Source organism: Chelonoidis abingdonii, chromosome 2, assembly GCF_003597395.2.
Source record: "Chelonoidis abingdonii isolate Lonesome George chromosome 2, CheloAbing_2.0, whole genome shotgun sequence".
Classification (NCBI taxonomy): Eukaryota; Metazoa; Chordata; order Testudines; family Testudinidae; genus Chelonoidis; species Chelonoidis abingdonii.
The window spans coordinates 3,813,360-3,838,072 of record NC_133770.1 but is presented as its reverse complement, the minus strand read 5'-3'; the positions used below and the strand labels follow the sequence as shown (position 1 = coordinate 3,838,072).

Genomic DNA, 24,713 nt, shown 5'->3' with positions numbered 1-24,713 from the left:
TACGTAGTCTATCACATTGGCGGGTATAGACATCCTGCTATCAATCCCAATACCCAGGTCCTTTCTCTCTGTCGTTCCAACTGCTGCTTCTCCAACGTATATCTAAAATTCTTATTATATCCTAAGTATGACCTTTGCACTTTCCCTATTATTTTCATCTTCTTTACTATTACTTCCGTTTACAAGGTGGTCCAGATCTTCCTGATGATTATCGCCGGTCTTCTCGGTGGTTAGAATTCCAGCTTTGTGTCATCCGCAAACTTTATTAGCCATTCCCGCTCTTTGTGCAGGTCAGTTAAATGAAGGTTAAATAGATTGGTCTCCAAACCGATCCTTTGAGGGACTCCACTAGTACCTCTTCCAGCCTGACAGTTCACCTTCAGTCGACCCGGCTGGAGTTCCCTTTAACCGTTCCTTTCCACCTTACAACTTTCATTTATCCCCATCTTTTCCATATTTACTAACAGTTCCATGTGGAACCTGTTCAACCGCTTACTGGATCGCGGTAATTAGATCTACCGCATTTCCTTTGTCTAGTATCTGTCACCTTCTCAAAGAAGGAGATCAGGTTGGTTTTGGACGATCTACTTGCTAGATCCTTTGTTGCATTCGTCCCAATTACCATTGACCTCATTTTCCTTTAAATTTTTTCAAGCCTTCTACTACAGACGTCAGTACAGGTATAGTTACCCAGATCATTTTTTCCCTTTTTTCAAATAGGACTGCGCGTTAGCAATCTCCAGTCGTTCGGTACAACCTCGGTTTAGCGATCGCTTAATTTCGCTACGGGGCTCGCATATTCATGCGCCAGTTCCTTTATACCTTGGATGGAGATGTCCGGGCCCTCCGATTTGTCATTAGTAGTTCAGTTTGGCCTCTACCTCAGATGCAGTAATTATCCACCTCCATTCCTCATTCCCGTTTATCTCGCTCCTATGTTCTAAACTCCTCACTAGTCTTTTAAGACTGAGGCAAGTACTTTTTAGATATTGGGCCATTCCTAGGTTATCCTTAACCTCATTCCATCTCAGTGTTAGCGGCCCCACTTCTTCTTTCTTTGTTTCTTTCTTATTTGGCTTGTAGAACTACTACTATTGGTTTTAATTCCTTTGCAAGGTCCAGTTTGTACGTGGTTTTAGCCTTCCTCACTTAATCCTACATGTTCTGCCTCCTAGTGAGCTTCTTGCTAATCCGGCCTTTCTTCCCTCCTGTAATCTTTCCTTTGTTCTTTTTCTATCCCTCTCTGAGGGCTTGCTTCCAGCTGGCCTACAATCTTGCCCATGGTTTTTTTTCCCTTTCTTCTGGGATGCAGGCTGTCCGCGTTTCTGCAGCTGCGACTTAAGTATTCCAGGCCTCCTCGCATTTCAATCCACCAAGTTCCTCGCATCACTTCACCTGAACTGAATTTCCTTTACCTCTTTCAAATTAGCCTTGAGAAGTCAAATTCCTAATCCGCAGATTCTACTTTGTTTATCGTTCGCATCTGTTTGACTGAATCAGCTTCATGATCACTCGAACAAGGTTGTCCCTACACCATTTCTTCTACGAGGTCCTCATGCTTACCAACCAAATCTAAATGGCATATCCTCTGTCTTGGTACTTCACTACTTGAGAGATCCATTCGCTATCACTCAGAAAATCGACCCTTTTTCTTGCAGCACTTGTCTCCGTCTATATCTGGGAGTGAAGTCTCCATGATCACATTTCCCTCTAGTGTTTACTTCATTAAGAGCATAAGAGTCTCTATCCTTCCAATAGGTCCTGGAGTCTGTAGAACACCCGGCATATCTCAGGGAAGGTTAGTTTAGTTTTTTACCCAGCGTGATTTTTGCCCAGACGACTCTGTCTTATCCATTCCATACTTTTTATTTCATTACAGTTAACCTCGTCATTGATGTACAGGCTACTCCACACCTTTTGCTTTCTTCCTGTCTTTTCTAACAGCACTTAGCTCAATACTGAACTACTCCGTCATGAGTACTATTCCACCAGGTTTCTGTTATCTATAATATTCGGTTTCTCTTCCTGCACCAGTAGCTCCAGTTCCTCCATTTGTTACCTTAGCTCCTCGCATTTGTGTACACATTTTATTTTGGCGTTTTGGCGTTCCGTGAATTTCTTTACCTGTTCAGCTTCTGACCAGATCACCTTCAGTCTCCTTATTTTACTCGCTTTTTCCTCCTTGGGTCATTCTTTCGGTCCACAAGGTATCCCTTCTCTTGTTTACTTCCCTCTCCAGGTTTAATTTCCGGCGTGGAGATCTCCTGAACATCTCCCAACCATCTCCCCCAATTCCTAAGTTTAAGCTCTCTTAATGTAGGTCGGCGAGCCTCCTCCGAGGTATTTCCCTCCTTACTTAGATGCAGTCATCCCGAGAGAACATCGTCTGATCAGTATGCTTCCCATGACCGTACATCCCAAGCGACTTTCTTAATAGACCACTGCGTGAAGCCATCTGTTATTCGTTCATTTCTTGTCGCTCCTTCATAGCCCCGCTCTGGAGACCGCGAATCCCTTGGCACCTGAGCCTCGTTTCCTTGAGCGTCTTCCCATTCTGGTAGTCCTCCTTGATCACGTCAGCTATACTAGCCGTTCATTCGTTCCCACATGAAAGGACAATCACTGGATTCTTTTCCCTCCCGGCTAGGATTGCTTTCAGCCTCAGGCTCCACTCCTGTATCTTAGCACCGGCAGCAGCACCTTTGTTCTTTTTTCCGATCATGTCTAGTTACGGCCTGTCTATTCTTCTCGTATGGGTCTTCCCATCCGTACTTGCTTTTCCTGGTGACAGTGTGATTCTCCGGTCTATCCCCCGCACCTGCTGGCTGCAAGTCCTCTCGATTCGTATTCGCCCTTGCAATCCTCCTAGGGCTCATACTTGGTGTCGCCTCCATTGACTCATCCCCTCCTTCTGCAGGACTAGCTGCTCATCTCTTTTTCCTTGCCCTCTCTCCTTCAGCGAGCACCAGCCAATTTGCCTGGTCCTGAAGTTAGGCTTACTGGCCTGTAATTGCTGGGATCACCTCTGGAGCTCTTTAAAAAAATTGTTTACACGTCTACTTGTACAGCCACGTGAAGAGTACAAGTACTATGCCTGTAGCTGCATGCCGCAGTGAAAGGCTCTGGCAGGGGGAAGCGGCAGAACACTACACTGCTAAAAATAGCAGTGTATATGTGGGAGGTGCTGCTTGGGCGTGCAGAGACCTATGTCGGGTGAATATGCCCTAGAGTTCAGGTGCATAGGGGATGCTACTCACCTAAACCGTGTCTTACTGTCTACACTGCTGCTTATGCCTGTGCCAGGGGGTGTGCAGCATTTGGACTTTACCTATTGCCAAAAGTGTAGACGTAGCCTTAGCTACCACAGTAGCAGGCTCATCAGCCTCTATTTGTGGCCTAGCCCCCACTAGAGGGGGAAAGAGCACTGCCGTGAGTGGTTGCAGCTTACATTTTAAAGGGTGTTTTCTCACCTGGGGCTGAGACTCCCTCCGCTCTCATACGCTAAGCTTGGTCACGCCAGGTCGGGGGACCAGCTGCTGAAGGCGGGAAGGGAATTTGAAAGGTGACTCTTCCACATGAGTTGGTGCCAAACCCAGGGCCAGGCATGGTGCTAAGGGGCATAGTGCGTCTGGAGGTGCTGACGTTTGGCCGAGATGTAAGACTGGGGTCCACCACTTGTCCTCATTAAAGATCTCCTGAAATGTGTCCAGATCGGGCCAGGATAGCACTCTGGACACGTTTTTACTGCAGGTAACAAGAGTGAGAACCAATTGCACTGATTAGTCGGTAACGATTCCAGTTCTATCGCCGTAACCCGAGACTGGATCTCTTGCCTTTGATGGCTTTGCTGTAAATGGACAATAAAAAGGTTAATTAGAAGTGCCTTGGCTGGTTATTATCTTGGAATAGGACCTGAGTTCAGGCTAACTGTTGGGTCTTTTATTTAAATGTTCCGATGGTGGAATATGTCTGGGCCCAAATCCCAGTGGACCTTGGTAGGAAGCTGGAGACAGAATCCTTCCTATGCGCAGCTTCCTCCGTTCTCCTGGGAGGCAGGGAGGACTTCAGCCACCCTCGTCAATAAGAGTGTGCCTGAAACATTAGGCCAAAAGCACGTGACTTGCTTGGCATGTATCGTCCAGCATTAGCAAGATGCCAGGAGGTTCTCCTGGAGCGGAAGAGGCAGGGAGCTGTACAGGATCGGGCACCAGCCTGGGAGCACGGGCCAGCTCTGCCATTGACTTGCTGGGTCAACTGCTCAAACTTTGCAGGCATCTAAAAAGTTCGACACTATTCCTTACTCTTGTCCTGTTGGATGCGTGGCAGCGCCCAGAGCGTGCAATGCCCTTGCCTGCCAGGCAAACACAGGCTTTGCCTGGAGCCTGGGAAAGATGTGTGGGGGAGGGATAGCTCAGTGGTTTGAGCATTGGTCTGCTAAACCCAGGGTTGTGAGTTCAGTCCTTGAGGGGGCCATTTAGGGATCTGGGGCAAAAATCTGTCTGGGGATTGGTCTTGCTTTGAGGAGGGGGTTGGACTAGATACCTCCTGATGTTCCTTCCAACCCTGATATTCTATGATTCTATGTCCTGGCTTGCAGAAGGGCTGGGCTCTTAGAGCTCCTACTGCCTTCGGTGGCAAACTGCAAGCGTCCAGCCTTGCTGAAAAATCAGCCCATTCCTAGGGGGGGTCTCACTTCAGGCACCTGCATGTGGCTAGGGCTTCTTGGCTCTTATGAGCTGTGGCTTACACACATCATTTAGCCCTTAGTGTTTGGGGCCATCTGCCTGCCCCAGCCCTCTGTATCGTGCTGGTGCAACGTACGTAGAAATGGAAGAGGATTCAAGCTCTGCTCTCTCCAGAGCCGTACAGAGGCAACTGGGCCTGACATCCTCACTCCATGCCAGGATGCTGCAGTGACTGCATCCCATTGTCCTCCATTGCGCACACCAGCTGTGCACCATATAGGCACAATGGCGCGCTCAGTGCTCAGCCGATGTAACGCATGACGTAGTGACCAGCTGGCTTTTCCTCTAACAGCAGTAACAAGTCTGGAACATAGTAATTTAGCACTAGTAAACTGGTGGTGCGCTGAGCCCTTTAGAAATGGGACTCCTCACCCCCCCCACCCTTTTTCCAGAGGGGTACGGAGAGGTGCAGTGACTTGTGTGAGAGAATCCATGGCAGAGCTGGGCCAGAAGCTTCCATCAGATTTAGCTATTGAGCTCCATTCTCAGTGATCTCTAGGGATTGCATCTGCTGCCTCCCCAGCCTGTGCATTAGCTACACTGGGGTCCTTCAATAGATTGATCCATGTAGCCCTCCCCCAGAGTCAGACTACTGGGAGAAGGAGCCCTTGGTAAGTTCTTCAAGGGACTCTCCAAATCTGGGCCTCAGAGCCAGGTTGCGCCTGCACTGTGCTCTGGACTGGCCTCTGGCTGTGGTCCTGAGTGCGCTCTGGTGGTCAGGCACCTTCACCTTTCCCAGCTAGGATACAGCTCCAGCCCCACCCTTGGCCCTGATCTGCTTGTACAGCCAGCTTCCCACTGCTCTTTCCTGGCTGCTTGGGCCAGCACTGGCCTGGGACCGGTGGCCATTGCTGCTGCCCATGCAGGGCTCTCACTGTGGGGGTGTCAGGCTGCCTGTGGCTGAAGGGCCAGACCTGCCCTGAGTCCCCTCCTCTTGGCTCCCCCAGTAGACTAAGAACCCCCATCGTATGCCCAGCTCAGGGCCTTCACTTACCCACGCTCCCTCCCTGGCCTGTGCCCGGCTGGTCCCTGCAGCCTCCCTCAGCTTGTACAAGGATCCTATTGCTTGCCCTGCAGGGGAGGAGCCCAGAGTGGCTGTTAGAGCATTTACTGCAAGCCATGCACCCCTGGTGGTTGATGGGAGAATTCAGGGGCACTTTGAGCCCCAGCAATCTTCTTAAGCCAGCCCCCTCACCCCAGTGTATTTATTTGCTATTGCCACCCCGAAGGGTGCTACCCCAGCCTTACCCGCTGGGATTGTTTAGTGAGCATTAGTAGGGGCCTGAACTGGTCATTCTGGCATCCCCCACCCATGGAGCTGCTCTGAGCACAGCTCAAGGATTGTGACCAGAGCGTGACTGAACCAGCTGCTGGCAGAAATAATGGTGGAGCAGGCCTCTGCAGCTGGGACCATCTACTCACACTCCATTCATCGTCCTGGTGGAGGTGGATGGTCTTCATCAAGTGACCAGCAGTGAAATATTTAATGGTAATGATGTTTAAATTGTCATCATTCGGGTTCAGACTCAACATGTCCTTGAGATGAATGGGGCACTGTACTCCTTCCTTTTGGGCCTAGTCCTATATAACAGAGGCCACGAATTGTAACCCAGAAAGGTGTCAAGTATCTGCATCTGAAGAAGTGAGGTTTTTTTTTACCCATGAAGGCTTATGCTCAAATAAATCTGTTCGTTTTTAAGGTGTCATTGGACTCCTTGTTGTTTTTGTTAACCCAGAAAGAGGCTCCACTGCAAGAAAAATCAAAATAGCACAGTAATAGGGACACACCTGGCTTTTACAGCTCCCTACAGGAAGCCCTGTGGTCCTACTATACCCTGCGCCAAGAGAAGAACAGCAAAGGTGGGTCATCCAGGGCTGCCTAGGGAAGCAGCCAGTCAGAGCCCAGCAGGCTCAGATAAAAGGATCTGCAAGGGCTTAACAGTCAGTTCCTGGCTGGGACCAGATGGGCAGGGCTGGGTGCCCCACTCCATCTGCAGAAGCTCAAGGGACTGCCAGAGTTAGGTTCTGGCTGCACTTGCTGAGGCTGGAGAGAGAGGCCCCGAGAACCTTTAACCCTGGAGGTAAGGGGTGCTGATAAAAGGGTCACAGGAAGAGGCCCAGGGAAAGTGCTGCAAAGAATTGCAGTTGGGCAGCATGTGACTGGTGCTTATAGCGTCCCTGAGATGAAATCTGGAGCATGGGGTGGCCTGGCTTCCCTCACTGGCAAAGTGGTGTAAACCTGGAGAAGAGGACCAGGCTTGGCTGAATTTAAAGGGCCCAGAGCTGGGGCCAAAGACTCTGGGGAGGGCAGACAGTTCCCTTGGACTTTGGAAAGGGTTTATTTTGACTGAGAGAGCTGGCTGGAGGGCGGAGCCCCTGAAAACCCACCAAGCCCAGTCGACAACCTACAGGGGCATGCCAGGAGCGGGAAAAGGACTGCAGCACCACACCCCACCACCAGCAGGCACTCGAGAGGGGAGTGGCCCCCGTTACAAGCACATTCAGCGTGGGGATGGTGGCAGTTGATCCCCATGATAAGAGGGCTGGTCTGACTCAACCCACTCTGCTTATAACTAACTAGCTGCCTGGGGTGGGACGGGCTCTCCCCTGCCCTCCAGACTCTGCTCCAGGTAAGTGAGGCAGAGTACAATTTAACTACTGAGCATAGAAAGGAAGTTAAGACCCAATGCTACAGCCATTGGATACCAATGGGCAGCTTTCCAAGGCCTCAGGCTCTCTCTGGGCAGAACTTAAGTACATTTTCAATACAGGTAAAGTAGGGATGGCCAGCACCTCTGGAAGGGGGAAAACATTGGTACAAGTGGGTAAAATAAACGCATTCTACCTCAAGTCCACATTGGAAGTTCATGGGAATTTTGCCAGACCACCACATTGTGGGTTGAGGCCCCAGTTAATTTTGTAATAAGTCCTTTGCTTTGCTGAACCAGGGTCACGCCCATAGGAATGCTGCTGTAGTGAACACGTCTTTCCCTACCTCCAATGAAATGGTGGGAGGGAAACGGGTCACTGCTGTTTCACTTCTTCCTGTGGAGTTGGGTTCAAGAACACGCTGTCTACAGTTGGCTTTTTAAAGAGTTTATTTAAACTCACTCCTTCAAGTAGGCTTAGACTCCAGCTGTGTATATTTAAACACGCCTCTGTAACCTTCACGCTAGAGCCTGTACGCTCACACAGTGACATAACCTTCCTTGTCTTTGTTCCCCCCTCCTGTGACTCCTCCTGCTGTCGGATTAGCCATTTGGGGTCAGGACTCAGCATGCACAATGTCTTGCACCTGCTCCTCTATTATTTAGCGTCATACATGGATTCAAAATACATCAACACGTCTTCGTTGTAAGAAAGTACCAAGCACTCGAGATGGGGCTGGGGGCAGAGGGAAGCTTGCATTTGCTTGTCCATCATCTTCAGCTCCACCTCATGACTTCGGTAGGTTTGGGAGCACCAAGAGGGGAGTTCCTGCCAAGATCCCTGTGGTTGTAAGTCCTGCTTTCCTCCCAGCATCTGCCCGAGTGGCCTGGGCTCATACGTAGGAATCGCCACCTCTTGGGCTCTCATTATTTCTGACAGTTACACAAAACTCAGTTTAAACAAATTATCTAGTAAATCAAACACGTTTAATTTATAACCAATGAATGTAATAAAGTCACACATTATCCAAAGTCATGTACAAGCCCTCCTCCATTCTGAATGTAATGAGACAGGCCAGCAGCCAGACATGGCCCTCTCACTACAGGCTGCATTGAAAGAGTTTCTTTGTTGTTACAGCATTGCTAGCGTTTGCTTGTATTTTTTCACTTGCACAAACTGTAGACAAGTAGTCACTGCTCGGGATGGTCACTGAAGAACCACAACTCTAAACAAGTCCTTCATTCCCCTTTCTAGAAGGGGACACGTTCCGCCACAGCGGTCAGCCACGAGCCAGTAGCAGCAGGAATGCAAAACACTGCCTTGAACATTGAGCAGCTCATCTGTTCAAACCCCTGCACTCGCTTGATGCTGACAGCACCATAATGAGGGAGCCCCAGATCATCTCCATGGAGGCACAGCCCAAGGTCAGACAGGCAGAGCCAGGATTAGAACGCATGACTTCCAATCCAGTGCTCACCCCAAAGAACCTATTTTGAGTGGCCGGGATAGGGCTGGCTCCAACCCCAAAGGCCATGCATGAGCAGTCCTGTCTTTAGGAGAAGACATTCAAGTGGGGGCAAGCTCACCTACCCTCTGTTTTTCCATACAGAGTCTTTCCAGAACCTCACACGGGAACAGTGGTAAAACACAAGTAGCATACAACTCTGAGCTAGAAGAGAACGGACATGTGCAAACCTGAAACCACAGGGGCCATACACAAACTCTACCTATAAAACAAATTTGTGATGAGAATTCTCACAAGACACCAGCTGGAGGATGAGAGAGCCCCATGCTGTACATGGAGGGGGGCGGGGGGGAAATCTAGCTGTCAAAAGTTTCTAGTCAGTTTCCAGTTTAGCACAGTCTGCCAGATAGGGCTCAGGTTTCTTTCTGTGTTGGCTCTCTCCCAGCCCCAAGGGTGAGCGATCTCTGGCAGTGAATGTTCCTCCAGCTCTGAGGAGGTTCAGCAGCTTTGGTTGCTGTATGAGATATACAGACATGGAGCCCAAATGTGCAAAAAACTAAGGATCTGACTGGTCCCATTGAAGTCACACGCTTAAAGTTAACCATGCACGTAAGTGCTCACCAGATCAGGGCATGGTTAGTGTGTTAACTCACAGACCCACTGTACTGTATTTCCATTGCGTGTTAGAAGGTAAGTGGCAGGCTGGAACCCATTTCTGCATTAAGGAACCCAGGCTTCAGTCCTTGGAGAAGCCTCCAGGTGATCTGGCTCCGCTCTATGCGCCCTCTGATGGTCTTTCAGCAACTGCTTATATTGAAAGCTTCTCCCATATTCGCTGCACTGGTGAGGCCTCCCTCCAGTGTGGATCCGCTGGTGTTTCAGGAGATGTTCCTTTCGGATGAAGCTCTTCCCACAGTCACTGCATTGGTGGGGTCGCTCCCCCGTGTGAATGCGGAGGTGCTGGAGGAGATGGTACTTCTGGCTGTAGCTTTTGTTGCACTTGGTGCATTCGTAAGGCCTCTCCCCCGTGTGGACCCTCTGGTGGCGGGTGAGTTCCGACTGGCACTTGAAGCTCTTCCCGCAGTCACTGCATTCGTAGGGCTTCTCTTTGCTGTGGTTTCTTTGGTGCTTTAAGCTGCTCTCCATGAGCCAGACGCTTTGTTCGCACATGGCACGCTGATGGCATCCATCGGCATGGCTCTGCTGGTGGCTCAGGAGGTCCTGCTTCTCCGAGGCGCTCTTCCCGCATGGGATGCACCGCTGCAGTCCTTCATCCAGGTGGACACGCTGGTGATTCCGCAGGCGGTATTTCTCGACATAGCTTTTGCCGCACTTGTTGCACTGATGCGGCCGTTGCCCCGCGTGGATCAGCTGGTGCCGGAGGAGGCCTGAGTGGTAGCTATAGTTCTTGCCGCACTGAGTGCATAGGTAGGGCTTCTCACTGCCATGGCTCGTCTGGTGCCTTAAGAAGCTCACCTTAAGGCGGAAGCTCTTCCCACACTGGGCGCAGCTGTAGGGCTTTTCACCGGTGTGGATCCTGTAGTGGCTGGTCAGCTTGGATTTCTCACTGAAGCCTTTCCCACACTCCGTGCATTTATAGGGCCACTCCCCTGTGTGGATCCGCTGATGTGAGACAAGCACGAACTTTTGACTGAAGCTCTTCCCGCAGGTTGCACAGTGGAAGGGCCGCTCCCCGGTGTGCAGCCTCTGGTGGTTCTGGAGGTGCTCCTTGCGGCTGTAGCTTTTGTTGCACTGGTCGCATTTATACGGCCGCTCTCCCCTGTGGATCATCTGGTGCCGCACGAGCGCCGAGTGGCACTTGAAGCTCTTCTGGCATTCATTACATGGATAGGGCCGCTCCTTGGTGTGGCATCTCTGGTGCTTCACAAAGCTGATCTTGAGCCTAAAGCTCTTCCCACAGTCAGCACACATGTATGGCCTCTCACCAGTGTGGAGTCTCTCGTGCGACAGGAGAATGTCCTTTCGAGTGAAGTTCCTCCCACACTGGGCACACGCATAAGGGGCTATTCCTGCATTGCCCCTGGGATGGGCAGCAACAGTTCTCAGTTCTCTTTCATGCTGAGTAAGTTCCCCCAGGTTGTTACCTGAAGAGCTGATTGAAGTGCCAGAACTCCCAGCAGCTGCTTCCTGTTCAGCACCTTGGAAAGCTCTCTCCTCTGCTGGGCCTGGCAACCGCCCAGGTAGCTCTAGGTTGCTAGGGCCTTCTTCAGGATGTTGCTCCTCTGTTTTGATCATGAGCTCAACATCTGCTGGTACAAGAGAGAATCAAGACATTCATTTCATCTGGCTCAGATGAAGGAAGTCTCCAATACATAACGCAGACAGGGTTGGCAGCAGTGTTAGTCTTGAAGCAAAAAGGTAGATGAAATGACACCTTTTATTAGAGCAAAAACCAGTGTATAACACACAGCTTTATGGCCAAACGTTTCCTCTCTGGGGCTTGGCATCTGGTACCTGTGCAGTCCCCACCTACAGCATCTCTGTGACAAAGCGGGACTGTTCTTAATGATTCCTCTGAATAATGTGTGGGTGCCTCAGTTTCCCCTATGCATTTCTTAAGTCTCCAGTGTGCATAAATGGCCAACGCTTTGTATCCTGGCAACAAATGGCTGGGGCCCTTCCCTCCTGCAAGGGAATAGCTAAAGGTGAACAAAGATCAGGTGACCTCCTGGCCGGGAAAGAGACAAAGACCAGAAAGGAGGGGCTGGAGGGGGTTTCAGTTTGGGACAGGCTGGGGACGGGGAGTGAGGGCAGACGAGGTTGTCTGGCTCACTGGGCCCCAGAATGGACCCGGCTGAGGGGTCCCATTCTCTGGACCTAGAAGCTCTGTTTTAGACCGTGTTCCTGTCATTGAATAAACCTCTGTTTTACTGGCTGGCTAAGAGTCACGTCTGACTGTGAAGCGAAGTGGGGGTGAATGCAGGACCCTCTGGCTTCCCCAGGACCCCACCTGGGCAGACTTGCTGTGGGAAGCGCACGGAGGGGCATATGCTGAATGCTCCAAGGTCTGACCCAGGAAGGTGAAGCCATGTGAGCTTCTTGCCCTGAAGACAGTCCACTCCAAGGGAGAGGAGGCTCCCCAAAGTCCTGACTGGCTTTGTGGGGAGCAGTTCCAAAGCATCGCCCGGGGACTCCGTGACAACTGGTGGCAGCGGTGGGACGTACTGCACCCCGTGAATGGCGCTTCTTGCAGTAAGTGACTGGGGAGCAGTAAAACAAAGGGGAGATAATGAGGATCAGGCATGCTGAAGGCTCAGAGAGGGATGGTTTCAGGAGGCGATTAACCTCTGGGAGTGTGTGACCAGTGAGAAGGACTGTTGGAGTAACGGGGTTCCCCTGGGGATTGTAGGAGCAGTCTCAAGGGCAGAGGAGTCTGCCGCTTGACCCTGGCAAAGAGGTGGTGATCACGAGAAGGGCTGGCACACCAGAGGTTCTTCCTGGAAACCATGGGGGAGCCAAGACCACACAGGCCTGTGAGTCCAGAGCAACTTAGGAACAGTGAAGAAGTGATGGCCTATCACCATCTCCTCAAGAAGGACATTGTGATCCTGTGCACAAAGAGAGGGTTACGCATTGGGAAGTTCACCAAGGCACAGTTAATCGTGCAGATAGATGAGGAGGACCACTCTAAGGAGCAGATTCCTGACCCAAATGGGGCTACAAGAGGATCTGGGAGTGGCTGGAGTGGTAGCCAGACATCCCCAAGAGTCTGGTCCCCAACCAGATGGGGGTCTTCACAATCGGGTTCCCCATCAGGGGATCGGAGATGGATGGGATTGGAGCAGACCCGAGAGAGCGAGAGGACCGTGAGAGAGAGCAAGAGCTCGAGGAAAAGCTGCAGCAGCAGCATGGACTGACGATGGTGGAGCAGAGAGGCATAGGGAGTTTCCCAGGAGTGAGTGGGGACAAACCCCGGGCTGCCAGTTCTGCACGGAACCTCGACACTAAATTGCTGCGCCTAGTTAAGGAAGGTGGGGGGATGTGGATGCCCACCACACAGCCTTCAAGCAGGCTAGCGATTTGAACCAGGGGGACCCTGTGGAAAAGCCCCGGTATGTAGCTCCCTTGCTGGGTCCCAAGGCCATAGATGCTGTCAGCCAGATGAGTGGGGTGGTGGACAGGCTCCCACTCCTGGTCCCGGTCTATAGGCCTGGAGTTTCCTGGGCTCAGGCCCATCGGACCCCTAGTGGGAGCAGAAGGTGGGGGTCAGTGGGGAGACCTGCCTGGGGTGGTGAGACCCCTGGGGCTGAGTGGGACAGAGATGCTCCCCACCCCCTGCACACCGGAGAGGGAGCTCACGCTGGCTCTGATGCTGTAAGGAGAGCAGAGAGCTCGCTTGCTGTCCCCACTGGGACAGTCAGGGCAGCGCTGAGCACGGGGGGAGCTGAGACCCCAGCTGAGTGGGGGGGACACAGGCAGGGCAGGTCGGCTGCCAGCCAGGTTTGCCTGGTCCAGACGTGCTGCTGGGAAGTGATTACACAGCAGGGAGACAGCTACCAGGGACAGGGCTCAGGGGGGTGTGCCCCAGGCCCAGCCAGTGGGAGGGAGCAGGTCCCACTCCCTTCCCCAGCCGCTGAATTCTAGACTGAGCTGCAGAAGGATCCCTCCTTGGAGAAGCTGAGGGAACTTGCTGGCCACAGCGCTGCAAACCCCCTTGGGGAAGGCTGCAGGGACAGAGTACTACGGGAGAAGGGATTTCTGTATTGGGAATGGGCTCCCCAAGGGGAAGTAGAACTGTGGGGAATCGGGAGGCAGCTGGTGGTGCCCCAGGAATCCACAGGGTTCTTCCATTCGAGCTGCTGGATGGGAGGAGAGTGAGGGAACCCCTGGACCTGAAAGGGGAGGATTGGGAGGAGAAGGGGGAAGATCCCTGGTGGCTCTCTTCCTTAAGGTGGGAGCCAATCTCCCCATCAGGTGTTCCCCATTCAAAAAGTCACTGGGAAAGCAACCCAGAACCTGGAGAGAGAGGTCAAGGACCTGCTGGCTTTAGATGTGATCCAGTCGCTCAACAGCCTACAGGCCTCACCCGTAGGGCTGGTCCCCAAGGAAGACAGGATGATCTGGTTCTGTGGGGACTATCGGAAGCTTAAAGCCATCGTGGTGTCCGATGCCTACCCCATGCCTAGGCCTGGGGAGATTCTACACAAGCTGAGGAGGATGGAGAACTTGGCGTAAATTGATGACAGGTGTGTCTTTAGCCAGACCTGGGAAGAACACGTGTTCCAGGTGAAGAGGGTGCTGGGCTGCCTCAAGGAGGCAGGATTGACAGTAAAAGCCAAAAAGTGCAAGGTGGAGATGATCAGAGATTGGCCCATCCCCCCGAACAAGAAACAAGTCCAGGCCTTTATCAGGATGGCGGGGCCCTACCGGAGGTTTGTACCCCAGGTTAGCCCCCTAGCTGCCCCATCCCTGAGCTATGTGAGAGGGGGAAGCCAGACAAGGTGGTCTGGACTGAACAGTGCCAGAGGGCTCTCTGTATACTGAAGGAGGCTCTAATCCAGGGCCCGGTAAATCTGGTGAACTCAGACTTTGCCAAGCCTTTTGCAGTGTTCACCGATGCCTCAGATGCAGGGCTGGGCATGGTGCTGATGCAAGCCGATGCTGAGTGGGGGAGACACCCCATCGGGTACCTGAGCAAGAACCTGCTGCTCCAAGAACAGAACTCTGTGGCCTCAGAGAAGAAATGCCCGGCCATGGTGCCAGCCCTTAGAAAGCTGCAGCTGTATCTATTTGGGTGGCGCTTTACTGTGTATACTGACCACTCTCCTCCAACGTGGTGGCATCAAATGCAAGGGGCTGATGCTGAGCTGCTGGAGACAGAGACACCTGGTTAGAGGGTGGCCAAGGTCAAGATGGGGGCTCTTAACCAAGAGGGCCCAAATTGCAGCCTTCCAAACTGGAGCACTGGGAAAAGACCCAATCCCAGTTTAAACCCCAGGGGTATTGGGGTGGCAAAAGGGTACGGGCCGCATAAACCTTCCCACATGCAGCCTGCCAGCACCACGGGAGGACCTGAAACTGGAAGGGCCTGGTGTAAGTCCCACCAAGGAACGGGAGAGATGACGGGGCACCCATGGGAACGTTAGTGGGTTCGAACTTCCCCAGGCCACCAGTGTGACAAACCCAGGCCAGTGGGGTACAGGAGTCTGGTAGAGGGCAAATATAGTGGTCACTGGCTGAGTAGTTTTCTGTTCCCTGAGTGACCAGAGCAGGGTCTGCACTAGAGTAGTCAGGAACTTGCTAGAACCAATTAAGGCAGACAGGCTGATTAGATCACCTGCAGCCGATCAAGGCAGGCTCATCAGGGCACCTGGGTATAAAAAGGAGCTCACTCCAGTCAGATGGGCGGGGGCGGGAGGTAGATGAAATGACACCTTTTATTAGAGCAAAAGCCAGTGTATAACACAAAGCTTTATGGCCAAACGTTTCCTTCTGGGGCTTGGCATCTGGTACCTGTGCAGTCCCCACCTACAGCATCTCTGTGACAAAGCGGGACAGTTCTTAATGATTCGTCTGTGAAGTGGGGGTGCAGGACCCTGTGGCTTCCCCAGGACCCCGCTTGGGCGGACTCGCTGTGGGAAGCGCACGGAGGGGCATATGCTGAATGCTTCATGGAGAGACCCAGGAGGTGAAGCCCTGAAGACAGTCTGCTCCGAGGGACAGGAGGCTCCCCAGAGTCCTGACTGGCTTTGTGGGGAGCAGTTCCAAAGCATCGCCTGGTGACTCCGTGACAGCCTCTACTCCCCTACCTCTTTCCTGTCTGACAGACACTCCTGCTGGTTTACTCACCTCTTCACCCCCACACATGCAACAGGATGTCAGAGCACCCAGAATCCTTTGCAGCAGACTCACCTTCCTGCTGGGGCACAGTGTGAGACACACAGGAAATGCAGGTCAGCACTGCAGTGGGAAGTCAAAGCTTTCAAAGTTGGGGTGAGGAATGGGATTTATCTAGAATATTCTAGTCAACTGCCAGGGGAACACACTTTCGGGTTTGGAAATCTACACAATCAATGGCTTTAATCAGCTTGAATTTGGGATGGCTACACCACCCTGGAGTCACATAAGTCATCCCAAACAAGGGCCAGGTAAGCCTTTAGACAGGACCGCACCACCATGCATTCTGCATATCCCACGTTACTCAAATAACTAACCAATGCTTTTTGCTAGGATTCTTTCTGTATCCCTCTGCCTTTAAAGCTAGTCTCCCTTCACTACCATGATTCTAAATTTTTCAGATGAAATCAAAATTTCTAACAGGAACCTAAAATAGCTTTTCTACATTTTTTTTCTATGTTTATTCTCAGGACATTTCAGGACCAGAAGCAAGTGCTGTGTATCCTGTTGGGAAGCTGGGGATTTCCCCCTTTCGAGTGAAATAAGCTTCCCATTTCTAGTCCTGCAGAATTGTAGTATATTGGAAGTGAAGCCAGTCACTTCCGAATCAGTGAGTATCTAAGCCTTGGGCAGATGAGCAGGCTTTGATTTGAAGCAGCTCAGAGGTCTGGAACACTGCAAGTTTCAGGTGAGATAGATCAGAGGGCAGGAGTGGTGCAAGATAAATGAAGTGCGTCACAAGGTCCTGTAATTCATCACATGCACACAATGAATTTGTATTAGGACAAGAATGACAGAAAGCAGATCGCAGGACCGAAACCAGAACAACCATTTACATTGCTTCAAAGCAATGTGACATCAGACTGTTAAGAAGGTGCTCCTGTCCTAACAGGACCAGTCATCACCAGACAAAGATTTTAAGACCTATTTCTTTAAAGAAAACTTTGTTTGACAAGAAATTCCGTGCCAGACAAAACGTTATCAACAGTTGTGATTGTGAAATTTCTATTTCCATTGTTTTGCCTTTATGGTCCTCACTTCTGTATTGTTTATCTGTATGGTCTTTGTCTGGTTCTTTGATTGTTTTGGTCTGTGGCATAACTAATTTTGCAAGATTTAAAATCAACTAAGGTGGTGGGGTCTGACTGAGTAAACAATTGTTTCGTAATGGGCTGTGATTGGTGAAAAATACTGTTTGGTAGGACTTTTCTTTAAAATGATTGTTAAGGTAGAGCTAAGCAGGACTCAAGTTTAACTATATAAATTGGGGTCCAAAAGGAAGTTTTTGGGAGCTTAACTTCAGGACACAGCCCAAACTCAGAGCTGCCAGACCTCAATACCCTGCCAATCACACCATGCAGGAAGCCAGAGCCCCGGACGATCTAATCTTGACTAGCCACCAGGAAAAGTGCGTCTGCCTTATTGGGAGTGGTGAGCATTGTATGCTTAGCGTGTATGCAGTTTGGTAACTTAATAAATAGAAGTTAAGGATATTACTGTGTATGGCTCTTTCACTGGTAAAAGGCCCCGCAAACCTGCAGAAGAGTACGCCCTGAGCCCCAGGAACTGGGGAAGGGAAGGTGCCTAAATGAAAACGGTTAGGCCTTGGGCCCAAGGAAGGGTAATGATGGGTGCCCTAGAGTGTGCGGGTAACAGGAGGGTAGCTAATGTGATGCCAATTTTTTAAAAAGGCTCCAGAGGCGATCCTGGCAATTACAGGCAGATAAGCCTAACTTCAGTGCCAGGCAAGCTGGTTGATTCTATAGTAAAGAACAGAATTTTCAGACTTGACGATGGACACAATGTGTGGCGGAAGAGTCAACACAGCCTTTGTAATGAGAATTCATGCCTCACCAATTTTCTAGAGTTCTTTGAGCGGATCAAACACATACATAGACAAGGCTGGATCCAAAGGATCCAGTGTACTTGGACTTTCAGAAGGTGAATAAGGAAGTGCTGTTTACTCCTTCACATAACACAAGAAGTAGGTCACCTGATGAAATTAACAGCCAGCAGGTTTAAAACATACGTAAGGGAGTACTTCCTCACACAACACATGCTCAGGGGATGTTGTGAAGGCCTAAAATATAACTGGGTAATAATTAGATAAGTTGATGAAGGATAGGTCCATCAATGGCTGTTAGCCAAGATGGTCAGGAACACATCATGCTCTGAGTGTCCCTAAGCCTCCAACTGTTAGATGCTGGGACTGGACGACAGGGGATAGATCACTCAAACTGCCCTGTTTTGTTCACTCCCTCTGAAGCATCTGGCATTGGCCACTCTCAGAAGACAGGATACTGGGCTAGATGGATCCAGCATGGCCATTCTTATACACCAACAAAGGCTACTTACAAAGTTATGAGAGATGTACAAAAAGATAGAATGAAAGGAGCTCGGGAAGGTTTGATTGGATTTCCAGTTCTGTCTATTGTGTCATTTCTCAGTTGTTTAAATCTATTGCTCACCCATTCTAAGATCTGCAGGGATCTCTCTCTCCTCTGAGAACTGCTGATCCTTGATACACAGCTCCTCCTCCTGTTTAATCCAGGATGAAGTCTCATGTGTAGGAACCGGAGAGTCTATTCAGGGGAAAGAAGGAAATTGCTTTTCAAACCCTTTGCTAAACATTCTGTGGATGCTGGGAAAACACGATCTCTAGCCAATACTATTTCTTTCCTGAATAAATGTAAAAACAGGGTAATAATGAGGATTCAGAGAAAACTGACAGAGGATCAGTGGGCAGAACATCAGAAAAGGGAGCTGCTAGATTTAGAACCTATTGGGGTGGGTGGAGAAATCTGGGGTCAGAATTGTCTTGAGGATAAGGAACCCTGGGATATGAGAAATCTGAAGAGCCTGCCAGGCTCTTGGAGTATTAACCATGTCTTTACCCATGCTGGGCTCCATGGGGATTTCTGGCTCCTCCGGCTCATCCCCAGTACATGGCTCCTCTTCTCCTTCAATCTGGGACAGGATGCTGGGTTTGGAAATCGCAGAGTCTGTTCATGAAGAAGAAGAATAGGGCTCTCTGGTCTTTAATTACATAAAACTTGATGTGATTTTAAACCCCTTTTTGTCACTGAAGGTGCCTGCTCCTGTGAACCAAGTTGCAAAAGTGTTAATGAAGAGCATGGAGAAAATGGAGATTGCTGGTGACAGGTAAGCTGGACTCCCAGCAGCAGATTCAGGGCTCATAAGATGGAGAGGAGCACAATGCATTGTGCACTGTACATAAAGATCTGGAGGCAGATCCTCACCTGGTGTAAACTGTCACAGCTCCATTCACTTCAATGGACAATTTACACCAGGGAGAATCTGACCCTTGATCAATAACTCTGAGCTAGAGCCAACCCATCCCTTGCCACATCACAAAGCCTGTAATAAGCGAGTGAGAACTGATCCTTACCCATGGAGATCAGAGTCTCAAAGTTCCCCTTCATCACGTTCTCACAAAGCTCCTTCTGCCATTTGGCTGCACTCTCCCATCCCTGCTCAGAGAAACAGAGATGCATCAAACAACACTGGGACTGAAATCACAAGCGCTGCATGCTTTCCCCTTTGGGATACCACATGGATAACACTAGCAATGTAGACAGAGATGGTACTGCTCGGGCGTGTGGAGAGCCGTGTAGGACACATACCCTAAGGCTCTGGTGTGGGTTTACTCATCTAAACCGTGCCTCACTGTCTACACTGCTATTTATACCCAAGCTAGGCCAGCGTGCAGTGCATGAACTCTGCACACTGCCATGAGGAGTGTGCAGTGTAGACACACCCTAGATGTCCACAAAGAAGTGATCAAGTAGTTCCCTTGTTGGCGGATACACCCGAACAGGCCAAAATTCGAATGTGCACGGAGGCAGAACTCTCTTCAGCCATAGAGGCTAAAGGCCAATTTCTCCGCTGGTGGAATTCCACTGATTTGAATATAGCTACATAGGCAGAGAGTTTAGTCCTAAACAACATTGAGAGAACATGAGAAGAGACAACACAGACAGGAGAAAACCTCACCCGCAGGAGGTAACACTGTGAATGAAATTTAGATACACAGGGACCCCTCCTATCTCAGGTCTTAGACATGATCCAACAACCCAGTAATTAGAATGAGAAGAGGCAGGAGATGATGTCAGAGTCTTTTTGAGAGTTACATTAATGCTGACTGGGGGAATGAAACCAGAATTAAAGGGACAGGCAATATTATCCCCCCCAAGATTTTATTCCTGGTACAAAAGTATCTATCAATGAGATCCAAATCAGCAGTGCCTTAAAGAACCTACCAGGCATAAGACACAAATACCCCTTCGATATCTGACAATCAGCTTTACCTCGGCTCTTCTGCACCAGCTGGGATATCATTACCTTGGGGACTTCTCCCTTAGTGCCTGAGGGGAGTCTCAAGATCCAGAAGTTCCTGTTCTTCAGCAGGTTGTCCATGTTCTCCAGCCTCCTCTGCAGCAGCCCGTACTCTTGGATCAGAGTTCCCAGCACAGCCCACTTACTCTCCAGCTGGTTCGCAAACTCCACCATTGTTTTCTCACAGCCAACTAGTTTCTTCTCAGCCGTCCCCATTCTCCCGTCCAGATTCAGCAACTGTGCAGCCTGAGAATCCATCTTCCTCTCTACGGCTTGAACTTCAGCTACCACAGTCAAAGAAATCTCTGCTCTTTGCAGCTGGGTTTCTCTCAGGGAAGTTTCTTCAGGGACAGCAGGTGGCTGCAAAGGCATTGGCCACCATGACTCTGTGTCCCATTCTGGAGCCTATTTGAAAGAACAGAAATGGAAAGACCTCTAGCAAGGTAAACAATACTCAAACTGCCACTCAGCACTGTCTGGGGCTGGATCTTTATTCCAAAAGAGTCACTCTCCAGCTGTATCAAAGTTTGTTGATATTTTCATCATCAGCTGTGTTTTTAAACTCTGGCAATTTAACCTATATCAGCCTTAAATTTGACACACACGAAAACCTGAACTCCATCTGCAATACAATTTCAAACTGTTCAGATGTTTTCTGAAAAGGCCCCAAATTGGTTTCATCAGCAGGTTCACATTTTTTTTTTTTACTTTTTTTTGGTCAATAGCTTCATTTTACAAAACAGACTTTGTAGGTAGTCAATACTCTGCCTGCATGGTGAACTTTTCTCTATTTCAAAACACTAAAGCTTTTGGTTTGAAAACCACAACTAACAGCTTTCACTCCTAAGCTTCTGCTTAGAGCATGATAGGAAAACATCTCCAGATGGTCTTCTGCCTGAGTGACCCCTCAGCCCAAAACGGAAGGAGAACAAGGATGGGTTTATGGTTAAAGCCCTGGACAGGGACTCAGGAGGTGTGAGACCTATTTCCATCTCTGCCACAATCCCCTTGTGTGAAACTGAACAAGTCACATTCCTCCCTAGATCAGATCCCCACTGTCAAATGGGGGATGAGAGGAGTCCCTTTCACCTGTCCTTTTTCACCGTATCTGTTTAGACTGCAAGCTCTTTAAGGCAGGGCCTGTTTCTCATGATGGGTAGATACAGTCTCCATCACGCTGTGGCCCTGACCTCAGTTGGAGACCCTAGGAGAGGTTGTAATACGCATCTTAGTGCCATATGAACAAATGGGAGAATTATTTTTTACTATTAGTTAACAATCACCTTAAGCTGCCAAAATCAGTATCATCAGACAGCTCAGGGCATCTCCCCTGATTAGAAGAGAGGGAGGCCTAGTATTTCCTGGGTGAAATGCATGTTCCTCTACTGTTTCACACCAACATGTGTTGTGCTGGCCCAGGGACTGCAGCCCCTGCTCCCCCAGTGCGGTTAAGAGTCTGGGCCTAACATTTGGTCCCCCAGGCTAGCAGAGTGTGCTGTGCTGCAGGGAAGAGAGGCCTTCACAACCCTCAGGCAGCCCCTTTATGCCAGCAGGCGTTGCTCTGAAGGGAGCTGCATTCGGATCTTGACTGAAAGGAGAGTCACAATGACCTGGGACTTGAGAAAGGTCAATCAGAAAGGATGATTGGGATGGGGAGGAGAAAGAAAACTACTAGAGAACCCAGTCTCTACAGCCAGAGTCCTTGTATGAAACATTTCCTCCCTCCACCACCAGCCATCTGCACTCAGTTCAGGAACAGAGCTGGAATTTAGATCTCACACTCTAACAGCCAGGATGTTACACACAAACGCTCCCCTCTCCACATACTGGGCCAGTTATAGAACCCCAGAGCCAGAATACTTTGCTAGGTCTAGAAGCTGCGGGACAGAGAACACAGAAGATGGGTCTATTGTCCTTCTTGACCCAGACGGGTCAAGTGAGACAAAAGCCAATCTCTGCCCGGGAGGGGGGGCATGCGAAACGGGTCAGAAACAAGGTAACTTTGGAACCTCCACCCTCCTCCTCCCCACTCTGCTTTTTACTTCTGGCATCAGAGCTGACCCCACAGCTGGCACTGCCCTGCTGTTGTGTTCCCTCCCCTGCTCGGACTCTAACCCCTGTGCTGGGTGGGGAAAGTGCAGTGGGCACAGCAAGCCCCATGGGGCGTACACAGAGGGCAGGCAAAGTGGGCCTTGCCCCAGGCAGCAGCCTCAGCCCCTCAGATTCCCAGCTATGGTGATCAGACAGCAAATGTGAAAAATCAGGACGGGGGGGGGGGGGTAATAGGACGATAAGAAAAAGAACCACAAAAATCAGGACTTTCGTCCTATAAAATCAGGTACATCTGGGGTCCTCTATCTGACAGCAGCACCTTTAGCTGCGGGTGGGTTCCGATGGCAAAGCACCAGTGCCAGCACCTGGTGCCAAGCGACCCCAGACACCAGCCCGCTCCGACAGGACCCGCTGTGCCTGCATGCCCGCGGTGGGGCGCAGAGACCCCACACCTTCCGGGCTCAGCTACGACTCGGGTCCCAGTGGCTCAGCCCCCGCCCCGGCCGGGCAGCCCTGCGCTCCCCGCGGCCCGGCCCCGGGACCCATGCCGGGCGGGGAGAAGCTCCCGGGGCCCGAGGCTCCCCCGCCCGCCGGGCCCTACCTGGGCAGCGGCCCGCCTCGGCCATGGCCCCCGGGGCGGGCGGCGGCTTCTCCAGCGGGCCCGGCCCGGCCGAGCTCGCTCCGCTCCGGGCTGGGCAGATCCCGGCGCCGCCTCGCTCGCCACGGGCCGGCCCGCGCTGCCGGGCGGAGCAGAGCGAGCGCAGCCGGGGCCCGGGGAGCGGCGGGGAGGGGCCGCGCACACAGCATCAGCCCGCAGTTCCCGCAGGATTTGAATCCGGGGCCGCCTGCGGAGCGGGCAGGTGTTCGCACGAGCTCTTGTGGGCAGGGAGCAGCGCCCGGCCGGGCTCTCCCTAGGGAACGTGCGTCACCCCGTGGGGCGGGCGATTAACCCAGCCCTGGAGGTCCCCCCGCCGCCCACAGTCAGTTTTACATCTGTCCAGCTCCACAGCCACGATTCCCGCTCCTGGGGGGGGCCAGGCCCACCCCGCTCCTGCCTGGGGCAGCCTCTCTGACGCCAGCCCTTGGGCCCGTGCTGATGACCTGCTCCCCTGCAGGGTCCCTCCCGCTGCCGGGAACATGGGCCTGGCCTCATGCTTAGCTGCCGCAGAAATTGTGGGGGGGGGGGGGGGGGTGAAGTATCTGCACCAAGCTCGCAGCTGATAGACGCCTCCCCCTCGCCCCCCATTACTGCATCTAAGGCATAAAAATAAAACAGCAATTTCCCCCTCCTCGCAGCATTGCTGTTGGGCCCTGCAGGGGCTGAAGCCCTGGCTCCACAATACTGTGGAACTGTGTCCTACAAGTGAAGCTTCACAAGGCTCCTGTGTGGAGATGGGCATGAGGCACAGGGTGGGAATGGGAATAAGGAGTATTTGTGTGAGCTCTTACCTCTGTGCACACCTGTCACACCAGCCACACCGTTTGGACTGGCCAGCTCGCTGCAGAGCCCGCTTACAGCCCTGTTCCTCCCATAGAACCATGGCCAGCATTGGGCCTACCTCACTACTAGTTCCATAATTCCTTTGAGTTGTACAGTCCAGGAGAAAAAAACCTAGACATACTTTGTGAATACATTAATTTTGTCCCTTTAATTTCCCCCACTGCTCTAGTCATCTCTGGCAGCAGCCCCCACTGCCAATGGCAGCACAGGATTTGCAGGTGAACCTGATGCATAGTCATACAGTTAAAGGCTAGAAGAGACTGGCAGCTCTAGTCTGACCTTGTATATTATAAGCCACCCGCATGCAGGTGAAGAGCACCAATTCCTCTTGATACAGGGCCCTGGGAATGTAAAGCACTAAAGAAGGGCTTTTATAGCACCACCCTCTGTTATGGAGCTTTCAGACTCTCTTGTAACTGATCTTCACACTCTTTAAAAAGTGTATTTCTGTTCTGAAAAGCACCCCTCAAATTGGCATTGTGGGGGCTTGTCTACTGTCATTCCATTATTTCTTTGTAGCATGAGCACATTTAATAAGTAACATTTGTTTTTCCCAGCCCTGCAGTCTCAGACTGGGTTCATCTGAATCAGGCCAGGGTCTGTTTTATACATCCCCAAATTAAGCCCTCAACAGCCATGACATCTCATTGTTTTCAACAGGTTTACAGAGGTTTAACTGCTTAGGATGTAGTAAACAACTCTGTCAACGAGCACATGAAGGAATAGACTCCAGCTCATTCTCTCAACTGTGTTAGCTCTGCAGACTTAAAAGGGGGGAGTAGGAGAAAAACTTCTTTTTGTTAATGAAGTCAGGAGCTAAGGCTCTCAATACACATAGGAGCAGATCTTTTTAGTAAGAAGATGCTATTTTCAATTTCACTTTTCAGGTTAGAATTACACCTTGCACTGTTCTTGCTGAACCAGTTTAACCACACATCCTGAGAAATGGTACAAGAAGTTGTGTTCAAAAATCATTTCTAGTTCCCTTAAAAGGCCTCTTTCCACACTGGCGAGCTAAAGTGCATTTACACTTTTTCAACTAGAACTATGTTTTAAACTGTGCCAAAGTGGTTTAAACATTGTTTAA

At 50.8% G+C, this 24,713-nt stretch overlaps 1 protein-coding gene across 2 annotated transcripts in view; it reads right to left on the bottom strand.

Moving 5' to 3' along the window:
- Positions 1-8,038: 8,038 nt before the first annotated feature.
- LOC116828393 (uncharacterized) overlaps positions 8,039-24,713 on the bottom strand; it is a 666,188-nt gene continuing 649,513 nt past the window's right edge. Inside the window, exons 1-6 of one of the 2 annotated variants that reach the window (XM_032786574.2) lie at positions 22,727-22,757; positions 20,080-20,478; positions 19,127-19,208; positions 18,612-18,719; positions 18,186-18,299; positions 8,039-11,129 (exon numbers count right to left, since the gene is read on the bottom strand). In XM_032786574.2, the coding sequence (XP_032642465.2) occupies positions 9,580-11,129; positions 18,186-18,299; positions 18,612-18,719; positions 19,127-19,208; positions 20,080-20,445 (2,220 nt within the window). In that variant the 5' untranslated portion in view covers positions 20,446-20,478; positions 22,727-22,757 and the 3' untranslated portion in view covers positions 8,039-9,579. Of the gene's footprint in view, positions 11,130-18,185; positions 18,300-18,611; positions 18,720-19,126; positions 19,209-20,079; positions 20,479-22,726; positions 22,758-24,713 lie in introns of those variants that run through there. The other variant, XM_075062079.1, reaches the window with a different exon arrangement.